Below are 19,391 nucleotides of genomic sequence, written 5' to 3'. Positions count from 1 at the left end.
ATTGTATTTCTGGTTTTACATTTCCGCTGTAAAACATTATTAATTGAGTTGTATCAGACATTGAATATTCAGTATTATGAATAAAAGACTGGTTTCTGAATTTTGTACTTCTGAGGCTTGTTGTTTTCGAATGTAAATTTTAGAGCAACGCCGGTGTCAACCAACCCCCGTCCCGGGGCGTGACATATTCGAATAGGCAACATAAATTCTCCAAGTGTTGATATTTCCATGGAATATGCATTTGGATGAGAAGTACCTAATTTGAGCTTGCAAATACTTGTTTTGGTACAAGAGATACTCATAATATGTAATAGAATACTGGATATGCGAATATGCAACGTAAGTTTACCAAGTGTTGGTTTTTCATGGAAGATTCGTTTGGATGATATATTTATCTCATTTAATATATATTTTTGTAAAAACAAAAAACAAATTCACAAATAAGCATGAAATTTTAAAGTACCTAGTTTAATTGAGAAATACATAATTTCATATTGCAAATACTTGATTTGGTACATGAGGTACTCATAATATGTAATAGAATACTGGATATTCGAATATGCAACGTAAGTTCACCAAGTGTTGGTCTTTTTATGGAAGATGCATTTGGATGACATATTCATCTCATTTATTATTATTTTTTAAAAAAAAACAAATTCTCAAACAAGCATGAATATTTAAAAGTACTTAATTTTACTTGAGAAGTACCTAATTTCATATTGCAAATACTTGATTTGGTACACGAGATACTCATAATATGTAATAGACTACTGGATATTCGAATATGCAACGTAAGTTCACCAAGTATTGGTCTTTCCATGGAAGATGCATTTGGATTACATATTCAACTTATTTAATATTTTTTTGGTAAAAAAAATTCTCAAATAAGCATGAAAATTTTAAAGTACTTAGTTTACTTGAGAAATAGCTAATTTGAGTTTGCAAAATACTTGGTTTCGTAAATGAGATACTCACAATATGCATTAAAATACTGGATATTCGAATAGGCAATCTTTCCATAAAAAATTAATTAGGATACTTATTCATGTCATTTAAATAAATAAACATGGTCATTATTCATCATGGACTAATTTGGATATGCATTATGAACATAGTTCGTAAATGAGCTTGAAGTTTGCACTTTAAGCATATCTATCAATTCTTGGATTAATGATTTAAAAAATACTCATCAATATTAATTTACAATACTTTTTAATATTCATTAAATGACTTATTTGACAATTATACTTATTTGACATAATACTTATTGGTAATTATTCATTATACTTATTAGTATTTTTTTCTTTATACTTATGAGTATTAATTTATAATATCATTAATATTCATTCACAATGCTTGTTGCTATTCATTAAATGATAAGACAATATTTCATTTGATATCATCCTCATTAGTATTCATTCATAATATTTCTTAGCAATCATTCATTATATGTATTAATATTCTTTCATTATACTTATTATCAAATTTGAGTTTTTAAAGGGTAACATCAATTATCAGTGAAATCTAATTATGTAATATTTGTAACAATTTAGGTATCACATTTTTATTTCACGAATCTCATCATCAAAGGCCACTCAATATTGACTTTAAATTATATATTTTGACATCGTCAAATAATCGAATTTGAGTATTTAAATGGTAAAATCAAATATTTGTGTACTCGTATTAGGTGTTATTTGTATTAAGTTAGGTATCACATTTTTACTTCATGAATGTCTTCATCAAAGATCACTCAATAATAACTTCAAACTATATAATTTGACATCCCCAAATAGATGGATATAAGTATTTAGGGAGTAAAATCAAGTATTTGCGAACTCGCATTAAATACTCTTTGTACCAATTTAGCTATCATATTTTAACTTCACCAATTTAGATACTCTTCGTACCAATGTGTTGGGTGCAATAATTGTCATTGTTTGGTAGAACGATTGAACCGTGGTGCTTGAGCTGCTGTGCGGTTTAAAATATTTGGGTTGCACCATTACTACTAGCTATAGCTTTTGGTAAAGTGGCGAGCGCTCGGTCCTACAATTAGTATCAGAGCCAAGGTCACGGGTTAGATTCTCATTGATTGCAAGGAGTGCAATTATTGGGAGGGAGATTTTTGGGTGCAATAATTGTCCTTACTTGGTAGAGCGATCGAACCGTGGTGCTTGAGCTGCTGTGCGGTTTAAAAGATTTGAGTTGCACCATTACTACTAGCTATAGCTTTTGGTAAAGCAGCAAGTGCTCGGTCCTACACAATGCATCTTTCATGGAAAGATCAACACTTGGTAAACTTACGTTGCATATTCGAATATCCAGTATTTTAATACATATTGTGAGTATCTCATTTAAGATATCAAGTGTTTGCAAACTCAAATTAGATACTTCTCAAATAAAACTAAGTATTTTAAAATTTCAATACTTAGTTGGGAATTTGTTTTTTTTTTTTACAAAAAATATATTAAATGAGGTGAATATGTCATGCAAATGCATCTTCCATGGAAAGATAAACACTTGGTGAGCTTACGTTACATATTCGAATATCCATTATTCTATTACATATTATGAGTATCTCATATACCAAATCAAATATTTGCAATCTCAAATTAGATAATTCTCAAATAAAAATAAGTACTTTAAAATTTTCATGGTTAGTTGGGAATTTGTATTTTTTTTATAAAAAATATATTAAATGAGATGAATATGTCATCCAAATGCTTACTCCATGGAAATATCAATACTTGGTGAACTTACGTTGTCTATTCGAATATCCAGTATTTTAATACATATTGTGAGTATCTCATTTACGAAATCAAGTATTTTCAAACTCAAATTAGATACTTCTAAAGAAAAACTTAGTATTTTAAAATTTTCATGCTTAGTTGAGAATTTGTTTTTTTTTAAAAAAAAAATTAAATGAGATGAATATGTCATCCAAATGTATCTTCCATAAAAATACCAACAACTGGTGAAATTAAATTGCTTATTCGAATATCTAGTATTTTAATATATATTGTGAGTATCTCATTTACGAAATCAAGTATTTGCAAACTCAAATTAAGTACTTCTCATTTAGGGAGTAAAATTAAGTATTGGTAGACTCGAATTAGATAATTTTTGTACTAATTTATGTATCACATTTTAACTTCACAAATGACACATCAAAAGCCACTCAATATTACTTGAAACTATATTTTTATATCCCAAATAATCAAAAATCGAGTCTTAAAAGAGTAAAATCAAGTATATGTGAAATCAAATTAGGTACTATTTGTACCAATTTAGATAACATGTTTTTTATTCACAAATCTCATCATCAAATTACTCAATATTATCTTCAAACTATATATTTTGACATACTCAATCGAATTTGAGTATTTAAAAGTTAAAATCAAGTATTTGTGAACTCGAATTATGTATTATTGTATTAATTTAGGTATCACATTTTTACTTCACGAATATCATCATCGGTGTCACTTAATATTACCTTAAAATTATATTTTGGCATCCTCAAATAATTGGATATGAGTATTTAAGGAGTAAAATCATGTATTTACAGACTCTAATTAGATACTCTTTGTACTAATTTAACTATCACATTTTAACTTCACAAATGACACCATCAAAAGTCACTTTATGTTGGGTGCAATAATTGTCCATGTTTGGTAAAGCGATCGAACCATGGTGCTTGAGCTGCTGTGCGGTTTAACAGATTTGAGTTGCACCATTACCACTAGCTATAACTTTTGGTAAAGCGGCAAGCGCTCGGTCCTACAATTGGTATCAGAGCCAAGGTCATGGGTTCGATTCCCATTGATTGCAAGGAGTGCAATTATTGGGAGGGAGATTGTTGGGTGCAATAATTGTCCCTGTTTGGTAAAGCGATCGAACCATGGTGCTTGAGCTGCTGTGCGGTTTAAAAGATTTGAGTTGCACCATTGCCACTAGCTATAGCTTTTGGTAAAGCGGCAAGCGCTAGGTCCTACACTTTACATTACTTGAAACTTAAGTATTTTTTTTTACACATTTGAAGTATTCAAATAGCCAAATCAAATATTTGGAACTCCAAAATAGCTATTTTATCGATCAAAATAAGTACTTTTTCTAATTCAACAATGAGTGAGAAATTGTGCTTTTTCAAAAATTATATGACATGAATAAGTCATTTTAATGTATTTTCAATGAAAAGACCAACAATTATTGAATTTATTATGATAGCTCGAAGATCCAGTATTTACACATTTGGAGTATTCAAAGAGTCAAATCAAGCATTTTGTAGTCCAAAATAGGTATTTTGTAGGTCAAAATAAATAGTTAATCTTATTTCATGATGAGTGATGACCTATGTTTTTTTTAAAAAATAAAATGACATGAATAAGTCATCTTAATGCATTTTTCATGAAAGGACCAACAATGACTGAATTTATGATGAATGCTCGAAAATATAGTATTTTTATATATATATTTGGAGTATTCAAAGAGCGAAATCAAATATCTGAAAGCTCATAATAGGTACTTTGTACGTCAAAATAAATATTTTACTTTTATTCCATGATAATTGAGAAACAATATTTTTTAAAATTATATTTTAAATCGAGAAGACAAATGTAATTTTTGTGGATAAAATAATATATTTATTTAAATAATAAAGGGTAAAAATGTAAATTTTGGTTTGTAAGGAGTTAAAACTAAAAATATAACATTGTTAGGTACTGATTCCTAAAAAATTGTGGCTAGGTACTGAATCTCAATTGAAACATTGACAGAGGTATTTTTTTTTAAAATATACCGATAAATCAATGAGTAGGTCTTTTGTGAGACGGTCTCACGAATATTTATATGTGAGACGGGTCAACCCTATCGATATTCATAATAAAAAGTAATACTCTTAGCATAAAAAGTAGTATTTTTCATGGATGACCCAAATAAGAGATCCGTCTCACAAAATATGACACATGAGACCGTCGCACACAAGTTTTTGCCTAAATCAATAACTTTTTGGTTTCACTACTTTTTCACACTCCTCTGGATTGTGGTTGTTCTATAGAGAAACTTTACTACAAATCCAGAATTTATAACCTCATCAAACTTATTTACCAAATAAATTATTATGTTGAACCGAATCTTTGTGATTTGTGGGGGATTTAAATTTGAGTAATTGTCTTGTGAGACGGTTTCACGGATTTATATTTATGAGAAGGATTGATCCGACTCTTATTTACAATAAAAAGTAATACTTTCGACATAAAAGTAATATTTTTTCATGAATCAGATTGAGATAAAGATATGTCCCACAAAATTGACCAATGAGACAATCTCATGTGAGTTTTTGTATGTTAAACTTTCATTGATCAGAGCGCTTGCCAGCTCGATTTAGAAGAACTACTTATACAACAATATAATTATGTATACAATCATATATATATAATATATAATGTGATTAATTTGGTATGCACATGGGGTGTGGCCACTTAAGTCTCCCTTTTGAAGTTGCATGAGTAGAACATACACATTTAATTATACAATCTTATTCGGCGATATTGTAATGAACAAAGAGAAATTCAAGCATCGTGATATGCTATGAAGAGAAGAGGGGGCCTACAAAGCTTGTCTAATGCATGTTTTTTCAACATTGGGGGAGAAGGGTGGTCTACATGCACACAAGCCACAAGGGCTCAATTAACCCCTAAAAAAACCTAGATATATAGCCATGTGAAATGAAAATTATTTTTTTTTAAAAAAAAAGAATAACGACAATTGAAATTAATTTTCCGGCCTTATATATTTAATATATATATAGCTCTTAAGATGAGATAATGAATTATGTATAATGATAAATCACACACACACACACATATATATATATATATGTATAACATAATGGTTTGGAAATTTAATTATTTGTAGAACTTAAGTCAAATATAAATATTAAAAAAAATATTTGATGTAAAGGAATATGTGTAAATAAGATAATATAATTTTTTTCGTAGTAAACTTGAAGTAATGGATTGTAGATAAATACTATGAACGGTGCAAATTTTACACAAATTTTATTATAAAACATATGTTGAAATAGACTCTTTGGCCGGAAATGGCATGATTTACAAATAAGGATTTTATCGTTTAGAATGACTATACTTATGGTTTTTGTTATTAGTGAAGTGGTTTGTCAAAAAATCATTAACAATTAGCGATTGAAGAAAAAAACTTATATGATATGAATCAATTTTGTGAGACATATATGTTATCCGATCTCAATCATAGAAAAATATAATATATTCTCATGTATCGTCAAAACCGTAGAGTCCATCACGATGGAGCATGGTGTTAGGATATATATCGATGGTCTTTTCAAAATTATTCAATTTTTAAGCAAATATACATACAACAATTATAATAATAATAATAATAATAATTTAAATGTCGAGAAAGGAGTGAAATTTGAAGACAATACGCGGACGGAATGAATTTGAACTAATTTGATTTCAATTTCATATTTCCACACACACATATACACAAATGCATATAACATGCACAATTATATATAGTTTTGACATAATGTATATATGTCGTGAAGAGTTATGTGATACTCTTTTTTGTTTTAATTTAGTATATCAAAATTATAAATATAATATATGAATGACTTATCATCAATGATCATATAAATGAATACGATATATATATATATATATATATGGTAATTGTGCAAAATGAATTGATTAATTTACGAGGATCTTAATTTTATTCGATTATTCTAGCATATGAATTTCTCAATTAAGAAAGATAACAAAATCCTAAACATAAAAATATAATATAAACTTTTTTGACGGACCCCACATCCTACCGATTCAATTCAAGAACCCAAACTCGTCCCGCTGCCACCACCTGACATGCACAAAATCTCATGCTGCAAAAGCAAGCGACAGCCGCGCCGCTTTAGAGCCGCCGCCCGCTACCCTCGTCGTCTTAATAGCCCGCGGTGGCCTACCACCCACGTGCAGTGGGAAAATCGGTGGACCCTCCGCAACACATTTCACCGGTTGAGGCCCCACGCTCACCGCCTTCTCCTGTCTGCATCCCATCAGCAACAACCCTCCGTTCCCCTTCCTCTTCCCGCCGTCGCCACCACCTCCCTCCTCCTGCTGCGGCAGCCTCTCTCGCAAGCAATCCACGTTCCCAATTTCTGAAGCGGACACAGAGAAATTGGTGACGCTCGCCTTATCGAAGCCCTCGGCCGTGGTGACACTCCAGTCAATGCTCACTTCACTCGGCGCGTAGCACTCAGTCGCCGCCACTCTAGGCGTCGGCGGATCGCCGAGGCTCCTCATTTCAAACTGTACATTATCGTTGTTAATATTAATCCCATGCGCAGAAGCAAACCTTCTTGCACTGAAAGTGAGAGGAGCTGATTCTTCCAAGGAATCCCTCCGACGGTACATTGGATATGAAGTTGGGGTCGACAAGCTTTCAATCTCGAACAGGTCCGAGCTCGCGTCGCTTCCAACATCGTCATCCATGTTCGTAACAAGAGAAATCGGGCTTCCCGGAATCTTGAATTGGGCTCGATTCAGCATGGAACTATGATCTGGTCGTAAAGCAGATGAAAGTTCCAACATTGCCTGGAAAATTTCCAAAGATTTCCGGGGAGGATCTTCCAGGACACTCACATTTGGTTTCTTTACAATATCCTTCAATCTAGCACTCTTGTTACTCGGGTTCAAAATTGGAAACGAGAAAGGCCCTACTCCATCGAGAAACGGCCTGCCCGACGCCGAAACACGGTGCTGACGTGGTGCTTGAAGTGATGCAAGATATTTCCCAGGGTTCGGACCTTTGTGGATAACCGAATCCGTGTTACTGATGCTTTCAGTATCAGGCCCTGGATTCTCGTTCTCCGAGGTTGTTTCCTTAACCTGGACAGATTGTTTCCCAATGCAGCAGCTTTTTGGGTTCAAGAACCACTTTTTACCGGACGAGTTTCGTTTCTTGCACCCATCCGTCTCAAAATTCTTCAACGAGACGCCAACCGAACCCGGAGGATTCGCCAAAAGCCCCGTTTGGCTGTTCCAGGTCGCGTCCGACGAAGCTGTGGGCCTCGTCTTAAACGATCTTGATCGATGATAATTCCTGTCATATCCATCTGCAGAAGAATTAACAGATGACTGCCTTCGAATCGATACCGAATCTTGTTCAGCTACCTCTTTCTGCTTCTGCCGAATCGGGTCGCTTTTCGAGTCATTGGTCTCGCTGAAATACTTCCGCGCATCAAAAATACTTATTTGATCTGTGTCATCAGTGGTGGAATTGGGATCATTTTGTTTATCTTTGGGTTTGAGGTAAGAGGAGAAGGATAAATCTTCGAATGGAGAATTATTCTGCGCAAAAGTGGTGAAATTAAGGGGAGTTTCTATAACATTAAACATAGGCTGTTGGGTTGAATCGTACTTGAAATTTTTTAGCATTGTTGCCGAAGCCATTGAAGGAAACTGGAAACTCTTGCCAGCTTTAAGTAGACACAGACTTGATTGAATAAAAATAAAATTTGCTCTAAAATACAAAAAAAGAGTAAATCATAGTTAGGTAAATGAATAGTTTCAAACATTTCAATTGCAATAATAAATTAATGATTATAAATGAAAAAGAGAACATTGAATTGGCAAAGGCTGGTTGAATTATTGTTGCGACATACTTGGACTATTCTCTTTTTTATGCTCCTCGAGGTACTTACTTTATAGCTTACGTGGAGGTTCTTTCCCCTTACTTATTGTAACGGTAAGAATTAGGAAATTCGAACTACGTGAAAATCGGATCCGGATCCAGATCCAGATCCTCCAAAATACCAAAATATTTTCCAAATGAGTTGAGCAAATGACTATTAATAGCTACCAATGGCCGTCTGAGAGGTCAGGAGTACCAAGGACAGCTGGAGTTTATGCTGTGGATCCAATCACATCACTCGTACCTGATACTCCGATCGGTATCCTGCTCTGACCATCGATATCGAGTTCTGAAGAATCAGCGATTCTGACTCATACGAGAAGTGACTTAGTATAAGCATTCATTCATTCAATCTCAGCAACTCCATATGCTTCAGCATCATTCATTCATTCAATCTCAGCAACTCCAGAGGCTTCAGCACCATCTCCAGATGCTTTTCGATATCCACAGCTCCATAAGTATACACATGCTTTACAACATATGGGCATGAAGAAACTTACAAGTTTTGAGGAAGAAAGTGGTAGAAGATCGCCGGAAGTAGGTGATTTTGCACGGAGGAGCTTCGAGGAAAAATTTTGCAAGAGCTTCGCTGGAGATTTGAATTTGAAAGTGATTCTTGACAATGATCAAGAGGGAATATCAGTTGAGACGATACTCTACAGAGGTTTAATAGGTTCATTATTGAAGTATATCGTGTGTTTCTGAGTATGCTCTGTGGTTGCAGCCTAGACTGATCTTCCACATCAGAAAAGATTTTTTGAGATTTTTTATTTAAGGCGGGAGATATGACAGAAAAAGTGAAGCTAATTCAAACGAATAATCGTGCGTTAAATACGCAAAGGCACGTCATAATTCTCCTTTTACTCATCTCCATATATGTAATTTAATATTTTTATTAAAATATGTGTTTAATTATTTTAAAATTTTAAAGACGTGAGTATTGCATGGTTTTGTATGGCATTTGCATTTCGCGTTCAAACGAGGAACGGAGATCGGGGATAATCAGGAAAATGTTTTTATTAAATAATTATTTTTAATTATCTAATATATGGTTTAATTAAGTATGATTTTTGAAAATGGGTCTTGGTTGTGTATTTTTACTCGTCAGATCATATTTTTAATCGGTACGCTAATTTTAACGATTCGAAGTACTTTTTGAGAGTTCAGACAATATTTTGAAAAATGTATCAAAACGAAATATTTTTCGAGAGTATTATTGGGCTTTACGGTTTTATTTTATTGTATAATGGGCCTAAAACCATTTTATTCTCCTTTATTTTAATTAAGGGCCCATTTAAAATTTTTTATTATGATTTAAACTCATCGTTGCAAACACTAAACCTAATCTAAACTAGTAAGCTTCGGCCGCTCCCTCCCTCTCATCGGCAACATCCTCCCTTCGAATTTACAGCAGCCAACTCGAAGATTCTTCAAAGCTTTCAAGAAAGTCCTTTCCCCGTCTCTCCGGTGCTCGTCCTACACGTATATATCAAAGTTTTGGAGCGCTTAAACGCAAAGACACGCCATAAATCTTGTTTTGCTAATCATTAACGCTACTTATTGTTGTTGTGTGTGTGTTTGCATGAGAAATTATTTAATCAAGCATGTGGTATTGTTTTGTAAGGGTGGACATGAAATATGCAAGTTTTTGGCTTGTATCTCACGGCTTTCATGGTTTTTATGTAAGGGCCTGCCACGGCTGCATGTTTAAGTATGTACACATTGGGAGAGATGGTGTCAAGGGGCTGGAGTCGCTAGGTAGTCAAGGGTCGATGAAGACCGAGCGTTAGTTACCTTGGTGGTTGGTTTTGGTGTGGCTAGATCGAAAGATTTGAATGTGCAGCGGCGTAAGGGCAGTCCTAGGCTATGGACCAGGCTCTGGTGGGTCTGAGACATGGCCTAGGGTGGCTTGATCATAGCTGGTTGCGGGTTAGGGGCAGATCGTAGGCGATAGACGCGTTTGGAGCTCGGCTTTGTGGTGTTTGTGAGAAGCTCGCACGTCCGCGTGCATGGGGCTGTAGGTGTGGGTTTGGTTGGTCCAGGAGGGAGTTAACGACTTGGTCTTGGTCTTGGTCTATGGATAGTTGGTTAAGGGCTGGTCACTTTGGTTCGGGCCTAGGATCGAGTTTTGGGAGGTTAGGTGCACTAGGGTTTGGATATTGAGAAGTGCCGAAATTTCCAGCAGCTGGTAGAGGGTCTTCGAGGGTCTTAGATGGTCTGAAACAAGGGGTTTAAGGGCTGGTAATGTATGTTCAAGTCATGGTTTAAGTTAGAAAAATTTTGGTGGAGTTTCGGGTTGATTCGGGTAAAAACCGGGACCTCGGTTCAAGTCTTAAAACGAATCGTATAAATTATGGAACGAGCTCAATTTTACGTCTAGGAAATAATTATAAATATGTTTTGAGGTGTTTGGTTGGTTTCGGACCGAAATTTTGAGGTTCATGGGTAAAATGGTTAATTAGGGTTTCCACGAGCAAACCTGGGTCGAGTTAGCAGTCCTGGTAGCACCCTGATCACAAAACTACATGTTTTTAATGTATATATTATCATGAGCACGACTTTTTATGTAATTATGATAAATACGTTGAATGCTTGATTTTAAGGAAAATTTATGTATATGCATAATTTTTATAAGTGATGAATATAATAACACGTTTTGAAGGATGAGAGTTGATTGTGACTAATACGAATACGATGACATGTAAGGCCAAGGCTCAGTGGATGGGTAATACTATAACTGAAGTCCCAACCGTCGGGTACCACGGTTATACGCAGATGGATCCATCGAATAGAGCTGATACGATAGAGCTGATACGAATATCACAACTTATGAACTGAATTCAATTAAATAAAATGAACATGTATATGATGATATGATGTGACATGTTTTGACACGTTATGCTTTGTTCTGATATGTTTAAGTTCATGTTTTTAAGTTAATGAAATGTATGTTGATTACAGTACTTTTCACTTTTGCATGTTATGTATATAAACTTGTTATATTAATGTTTATGGTGTGTTGAGTTTTTAGACTCACTAGGTGTGAATGATGCAGTGAGCATATCGATGAGGAGACTCGAAGTGCCGAAAATTGAGTAGGCGGGGCTGGATGTGCGTACGATAACCCGATGACCATATTTTCCGCACATTACGTTTTATGAGTTAGGAGTGGTATTGGATATTTTCTTACTCCTTCATTTTTATATATTGATGGTTGTCAGGATTTTCACATGTTTTACCTTTGAATAGTTTTATTTTAAAATGTGTAAATTTCAGTTGTTCATCGCATGCATGCATATAAAATTTATATTTTGATATTTGTCTTCTTTTTTTTAAAAAAAAATTTCTAGTAGTTTAAGCAGTAGACTTTTCAAAAATCCACTTCAAATTGTTGCATAATTATTTTAATTTAAACTCATGAACGGCACTAAGAAAGTACATTTAGTAAATTTAGAAAAATGAGGTCGATTCATATAATAGAGTTATCTCAAATATATAATATTTAATTCTAAAAATATCACACAGAACAGAAGAGACATCTTTGCATTTATTTTGAGATTTATAAGATTTGTAGGGGAAAAACCAGATTTGGTCCCAAATGTTTAGTCCTAATTTTAACTCTATTGTCTCAATTTAGTCCTAAATCTTTTAAATTATACCCCGTTTGACCATTTAAGCTAAAAAACTTTCAAATATACAAAAAATATACATGGTTTCATTATTATTAGAAAATAATTATATTGGGCCGTTAAAATGGTATTAAAGCTTAGGATTTTTATTCCATACATACCAAATTATTATTATTTAGTAACTTTTCTTGATGTTGAGGAAATTTTTCTCAAATTCGAACATATGTTCGAAATTTATTATTTTACATGATTTATTTCAATACCTTGAAATATTTGAAACAAGAAGATCTAATCTAGATTAAAATCGAGATAAACAAGAAATATATCATAATCCTAAGGTAAATTTTTTATTCAAATTAATAGATTTCTAGAAATAGTAACGAATTTCTCTAAAATCTTTGGAGACTTTAGATAAATCCAAAAGACGATACATAACTATGACAATCAATTATGTTATATACTATGTAAATTGAAGAAATATGTGAAAACGAGGAGAAATTATTGAGACATAAAAGGACATTGAAACAATAATCCAAAATCTAGAACAACAATCAAGTTCTAGCAATAAAATTACTGGAGGAAGGTTACCACCATATTTTGGCACTGAAACACTATTACATCAAAGAGAAATGGCTAGGGTGAGGCAAAAACCTTTACCCGATGAAGAGAAAATTATCAATCTTATCAAAACTATCTCATAGAAGAAAATATTCTAATGACAAACATAAAAAGGATTGGTCTAGAGGATCTTTAAGACTTTGCAGAGTCTTTGCAAACCTCAAGATCATATATTTGAAAATGAACACAATGTAAGAGATGAACGACCCTTAAGTAGCAGAGTACCTCCTAATGAACCACCAAGGGAGGAAAGTGTGGGATCCTATGATATATACATGGAAGGAACTCGAATATACTTCCAAATAGGTGGAAATCACAACCAACGAGACTGCAGTCAAGGAGAAATCAAATTTCCTTGCACAAAACACCTTATGAGAAGATTGTTCTAGAACCAATACATCCTTACGGAGTTATGATTGACCTTGATATACTGTACTTAAAAACAAAGAAGATCCCATAGATAATTGGACGTTGAGTATGAGAATCATAGTAGGAACACTTGATCTCAATAAAGAATGATTCATTAAACTTTTAGAAATGCGTCTGATGGGATCAGTCAAAATCATCTGGGACATGATTTCGGCAGAAACCAAAGAATCAGTCATAGCTGGAGAACTTAGCGAGATAGCCGGAAAAATTTCTACCATATTCAAGCACTATTTATAAGGGTAGACTATTTTAATAATCAAGACACAGAGAAGAAAAAGAAATATACTCAAGCTCTGTATAGTCTTGAACTTCATGACATAATATTGAGAAATAATATGTTATTCATTAAATGTAGATGAAATTAATAGATCGAAGAAAATATAGCAATGGAACTTTTCTTCGCCAAAATACCAAGTCCCTAGAGAAAATACTAATAAAAGAATATACTCCTAGCAATCCAGGTACTATGGCCATACGAGCCTCTTTTCTTAAAGGAAAGTTCACAGAATTGTATCATTTGATAGTATTATAAAAAATTACAAACAATTATGGGGTATTAATTAACGTACTCATTTATATTGTAAATAAAATGATTTTCCAACAATCATTAGAAGAAAGCCACAAAGGCAAAAAAGAAAGAGCTTTAGATCTCACCCTAACGTCAGAAGTGGAAAAATTTCTTGGAAAACAAGACGTTATAGTCTAGACAGAAATCCAGATCTTATAAATCTGTACAAAAAGTGGACCATTATGATGTAGGATGACATATCAAGCATCAAACTCATCTCAAAGCACATGACTGACACCAACAAATAAAACTTTCAGAAGAGCTCACATTAGAGTTAATAAAAGTTATAAAGACTTTAATTGCTGTACATTGGAGCAAAAGATCATATTTCGACCAACTGTCAAGAAAATGACAGTAACTGAATAAGGTGCTTCGAATCAACTCCATATATTGAAGATGTTTTTATTACCAAGATTTAGTTCAAATATACCAGTTTGAAGATATTCTTTCAGACGAGAGTTTATATGAAGAAGAGGAGTTATACTTCTTTAGTGAAGCATTAGAACCTGTTGGAAAAAGATCACACGAGGCTTTACATTTCATTAAGTTTACGAGGCCAGACATGAATGCGCGTAAATTCATCAAGGATCCTCCACCAAATGAAACACCTCTTGTTGCTTTTATTTATTGAAGATGATATCTACACCAGAAGAGCATGGGAGATACGAGTCTGTCTCACAGAGATTTACAAAGTCAAGTTTCCATTTTATAAGTTTTATCAAAACTCAGTTAACGTATCTTTTCTGTTGAATACAATGATATGAAAAACTAAATGATTTTCAGAAGAAATATTTGAAAATAAATAAATATTATGTGGTAAAGATACTCGTCGAAAATTTTGTAGCATGTATTTTGTAGCATGTATCACATTGGGAGATGGTCAGATGGGATCTACCCGCAATTCCCAAATAAGAAAGAGTCAGAATTCAGGAAAGCTTTCGACCAAGAACTAACCGTAAGCATATTGCAGAAACAAGACCCAAAGTGGTAAAGGACCACACACAAAATAATTTAATCGAGCACCTCAAAAGCAAAATATTCCTCAACAGAAATAAAGAAGGCAGATGACATATGACTCACCACCACAAAAATACAGGTCCACTAATAAATAAAGTAATGAACCACTAGAAAATCGAAGAGTAGACCACTCAACTACACACTACAAGTGTCACGTCTCGAGACCGGGGTTAGTCGACATCGGCGTTGTTTATCAATCACACAATTAAAAACAACCAGTCTCGTAGCACAGTATAAACCGAAAACCAGTTTATTTCATAATTTCTCAAAAACTTATGTCTTTACAACTGAAATAACTAATACGGAAGCGTTTTACATGAAATTAAAAACAACGAAATTCGAAATAATGCTAACATGACTAACACTAAATCTCGAAGAATCACCATCCCCAGAATTGTTCTGATTCCTCCTCGGATTTCTCTGGGACAGGTTGTAAGGGGGGTGAGTATTTTGGGAAATACTCAGTAAGTGGGGGATATTGAAAACAACATAAACATTTTTTTATAACATTTTCGAAACATACATATAAATACAGCATGCTTTTCATAATCATAACATCATAATCATATCATAATAACACTGCGATTTTTCACCTTTCATGGTTTACTGACGTCGGTCCCTAAGTTTTAATCCTCTAAGGGGGCGAGACCATAAAACAGTTCTATCCCACTGTTAAGGGCCATATGTTGGAATTCCACTAATTTTCAGGGAATTCTCACAGTGCCAACGTATAAACGCAACAAGATTTAAAAAAAACAACGGAGACGGTGTTCGACTGAATTTTTAAACAAAAACCGAAAATTCATATGCACCAAAAACCGAAATTTAAAACAGCCCACTTACCTTAAATTCTTGAAAAAAAACGTGAAAAAGGCTAGGGTTCTTCGAAATTCCTACTTCACTGGCTGGACGGCGGCAGGGCTTCGCTGTGCTCGAAAATTCCTAAGGAGACTAGAGGGAGAATTTCGAAATTTGTGTGAGAATTTAGGTGTGTTTTTTGAGTTTATAGGGTCCTCCTATTTATAGGGGTTGATTGCTATCGTGATCAAGAGTTATAGTTGCATTTGAACTCTGAATCAAATCTTCATCTAAAATCATGATCTATCCGTGATATTGTTCGAAATTTAAATCTTTTACCCCCCCCTCCCTCAATTTCGAAATTTGCAAATATAAACACTGTTTAATTCGAATTCTAGGGATTTTATTATCTCTTGCTTGATCTTTTATCCCGGTATCTCAATCTCCACTTAAATCTTAGACCTTTATCTGCTAAATCTTCGAAATTCCTTAATAAATTCCTTGGATCGTGATAGATTTAATCACCCCAAAAGTTCAAGTACCGAAAATAATACCATACTAATTTCGAACTTCAAAATTCTGCACACGATAAAATTATCTACACGACTTAGATAACTCAAAACAAATCTTATATTCTGAATGGTTTAAATATTAATATCCCAGATTACACCATCCTAGCATAATCAAATTATTAATCTGATATTAGTCTGATATGATCACGCTTGTACAGAATCCCGGGTTTAACATCCCTCCCTCCTTATGGGAAGTTTCGTGCTCGAAACTTGGATTGACTTGGTCTATGAAGAGGTACGGGTATTGGTCCCTCATCCTTTCTTCTAGCTCCCACGTGGCTTCTCTTTCCGTGTGGTTCGTCCATTGGACCTTGACGTAGGGAATGATTCGTCGCCTTAGTACCTGGTCCTTGGTGTCCACGATTCTGATGGAAACTTCTTCGTACTTCAGCTCTTCTCCCAAGTTACTTTCGATCATGAGCGGTTCTGCTTCCAACACGTGGCTTGGGTCCGAGATGTATTTCCGTAGTTGGGACACGTGGAAAACGTTGTGAATTCTAGACATGCTTGGTGGCATGGCCAATCTGTATGCTAGTGTGCCCACCTTTTCCAAAATCTCAAAGGGTCCTACATAACGGGGGTTTAGCTTCCCAGCTTTACTGAATCGGACAACTCCTTTCATAGGTGACACTTTTTTGTAGGCCTTCCCACCAACGTTGAATTCCACTGGCCTTTTTTTCAGATCTGCCCAACTCCTTTGTCGATCTTGAGCTGTCTTGAGTTTTTCTCGAACTACGGTAACCTTGTCTATTGTTATCTGTACGTGCTCGGGTCCTACTATTGCTTTTTCTCCCACTTCATCCTAATATAAGGGTGATCGGCATTTCCTCCCATACAGGGCTTCGTATGGAGCCATCCCAATACTGCTGTGATAGCTGTTATTATAAGCAACCTCGATCAATGGTAGATGATTGCTCCAATTGCTACTGAATTCTAGGGCGCAGGCTCACAGCATGTCTTCCAGGGTTTGAATTGTTCTCTCGGTTTGACCATCGGTTTGTGGGTGATAGGCCGTACTAAGAGTCACTTTAGTTCCCATGGCCCCCTGAAAGCTCTTCCAAAAACGTGAGACGAATCTTGGGTCTCTGTCAGATAGGATGCTCACTGGTACTCCATGAAGTCGTACAATATTGTCCATATACAGTGTCGCCAACTTGTCCAAATTGTAGTTCATACGGACGGGTAAGAAGTGTGCAGATCTTGTAAGTCTATCTACAATTACCCATATTCCGTCTTGACCTTGCCTCGACTTTGGTAACCCTACCACAAAGTCCATGGAGATATGCTCCCATTTCCATTCGGGTATTTCCAAAGGTTGCAATAATCCTCCAGGTCGTTGGTGCTCTGCTTTGACCTGTTGACACACTTGGCATTTAGAGACAAATTCTGCCACGTCTCTTTTCATTCCATTCCACCAAAAATTCATCTTAAGGTCCCTGTACATTTTTGTACTCCCTGGATGGACTGAAAATTTGGACTTGTGTGCTTCTGACAGTATTTCTTGGCGAAGGTTATCGCTGTCTGGTACACACAGTCGTCCTTTCATCCACAGGACTCCTTTGTCATCAATTTGTAGATCTTGAGACTTCCCGCTTTCGACTTGTCCCTTAAGTTTCTTTAGCTCAGGGTCTCAATCCTGGTTTAACTTGACGGTCTCTTGCAGACATGGTCTCGCGGAGAGTGAGGCCAGAGTAATCTTGCTCTCATTTTTCCGACTCAGAGCATCGGCCACCTTGTTCGCTTTACCCGGATGGTAACTGATAGTCAGGTCGTAATCCTTCAACAGTTCGATCCACCGCCTTTGCCTCATGTTCAGTTCTTTTTGGGTGAACAGGTACTTGAGACTCTGGTGATCTATGAAAATTTCACACTTGGCACCGTAGAGATAGTGCCTCCAAAATTTTAAGGCAAAGACAACTGCTGCTAGCTCCAGATCATGCGTAGGGTAGTTCTGCTCGTGCGGTTTCAACTGCCTTGATGCGTAGGCTATTACTCTTCCCTCTTGCATGAGTACGCATCCCAAACTTTCCTTATATGCGTCGCTGTAGATGGTGAATTCCTTATCTTCAGTGCGTAAGATTAGTACTGGCGTGGATGCGAGCTTTTCTTTTAATGTCTGAAACTTTTCTCGCATCCTTCGTCCAGACGAACTTGGAATTCTTCTGAGTGAGTTTAGTCAGTGGTATGGCGATTGAGGAAAAACCTTCGACAAACTTTTTGTAATACCCTGCCAGTCCAAGAAAGCTCTTGATGTCTGTGTCGTTCTTAGGTTTTGACCACTCTGTAATTGCCTCGACTTTCTTGGGATCCACTGATATTCCTGCTTCAGAGATTACGTGTCCTAAAAAGAATACACTCTTTAACCAGAACTCACATTTCTTAAACTTAGCATAGAGTTCCTTCTCTCTCAAAGTCTGAAGTGCAATGCGGAGATGCTCTTCGTGATCATGTTCGTTAGAAGAATAGACGAGGATGTCGTCAATAAATACCACTATGAACTGATCCAGGAATGGCTTGAAGACTCTGTTCATTAGGTCCATTAAGGCTGCAGGCGCGTTGGTCAACCCAAACGGCATCACTGTGAACTCATAATGCCCATATCTTGTCCGAAAGGCTGTTTTGGGGATATCTTCCGCCCTGACCTTCAGTTGGTGGTATCATGTCCTTAGATCCAGTTTAGAAAATACTGGGCTCCCTTAAGCTGATCAAATAGGTCGTCAATCCTCAGGAGAGGGTACTTGTTCTTGATGGTGATCTTGTTCGGTTCTCTATTGTCGATGCACAATCTCATACTCCCATCTTTCTTCTTTACGAAGAGTACTGGTGCTCCCCATGGTGACACACTGGGTCGCACTTGCTTTTTGTCCAGCAATTCTTTGAGTTGTTACTTTAACTCCTTGAGTTCAGCTGGCGCCATCCTGTAAGGCGCTTTCGAAATTGGTGCTGCACCAGGGACCAGATTAATTTCGAACTCAACTTCGCGGTCCGGGACTATCCCTTGGAGTTCTTCTGGAAAAACATCCGGGAATTCGC

At 35.4% G+C, this 19,391-nt stretch overlaps 2 protein-coding genes across 2 annotated transcripts; both read right to left on the bottom strand.

Annotated features, from left to right (window-relative positions):
- Positions 1-6,753: 6,753 nt before the first annotated feature.
- Positions 6,754-8,502, bottom strand: LOC142537382 (protein PHYTOCHROME KINASE SUBSTRATE 4-like). Its single transcript, XM_075642918.1, has one exon. The coding sequence runs from the start codon at positions 8,484-8,486 to the stop codon at positions 6,912-6,914; it is 1,575 nt and encodes a 524-aa protein (XP_075499033.1). The 5' UTR covers positions 8,487-8,502; the 3' UTR covers positions 6,754-6,911.
- A 7,986-nt stretch (positions 8,503-16,488) lies between these two features.
- LOC142537488 (uncharacterized) lies at positions 16,489-17,802 on the bottom strand. Its single transcript, XM_075642999.1, has 2 exons — positions 17,581-17,802; positions 16,489-17,160 (listed from the first exon to the last, which is right to left on the bottom strand). The coding sequence occupies exons 1-2, from the start codon at positions 17,800-17,802 to the stop codon at positions 16,489-16,491; spliced, it is 894 nt and encodes a 297-aa protein (XP_075499114.1).
- Positions 17,803-19,391: the final 1,589 nt, after the last annotated feature.

This window comes from Primulina tabacum, chromosome 2 (assembly GCF_025594145.1).
Source record: "Primulina tabacum isolate GXHZ01 chromosome 2, ASM2559414v2, whole genome shotgun sequence".
NCBI lineage: Eukaryota > Viridiplantae > Streptophyta > Magnoliopsida > Lamiales > Gesneriaceae > Primulina > Primulina tabacum.
The sequence above is the reverse complement of the archived record's forward strand: the minus strand, read 5'-3'. Positions and strand labels throughout refer to the sequence as shown.

Bases quoted from the DNA above. Each gene is read 5' to 3' on its own strand.
- LOC142537382 (XM_075642918.1), bottom strand. From the start codon at position 8,486: ATGGCTTCGGCAACAATGCTAAAAAATTTCAAGTACGATTCAACCCAA.
- LOC142537488 (XM_075642999.1), bottom strand. From the start codon at position 17,802: ATGTACAGGGACCTTAAGATGAATTTTTGGTGGAATGGAATGAAAAGA. The intron at 17,161-17,580 runs GTAATTGTAGAT...CCCTTATATTAG, and splicing joins AAGGTCAAGACGGAATATGG to GATGAAGTGGGAGAAAAAGC.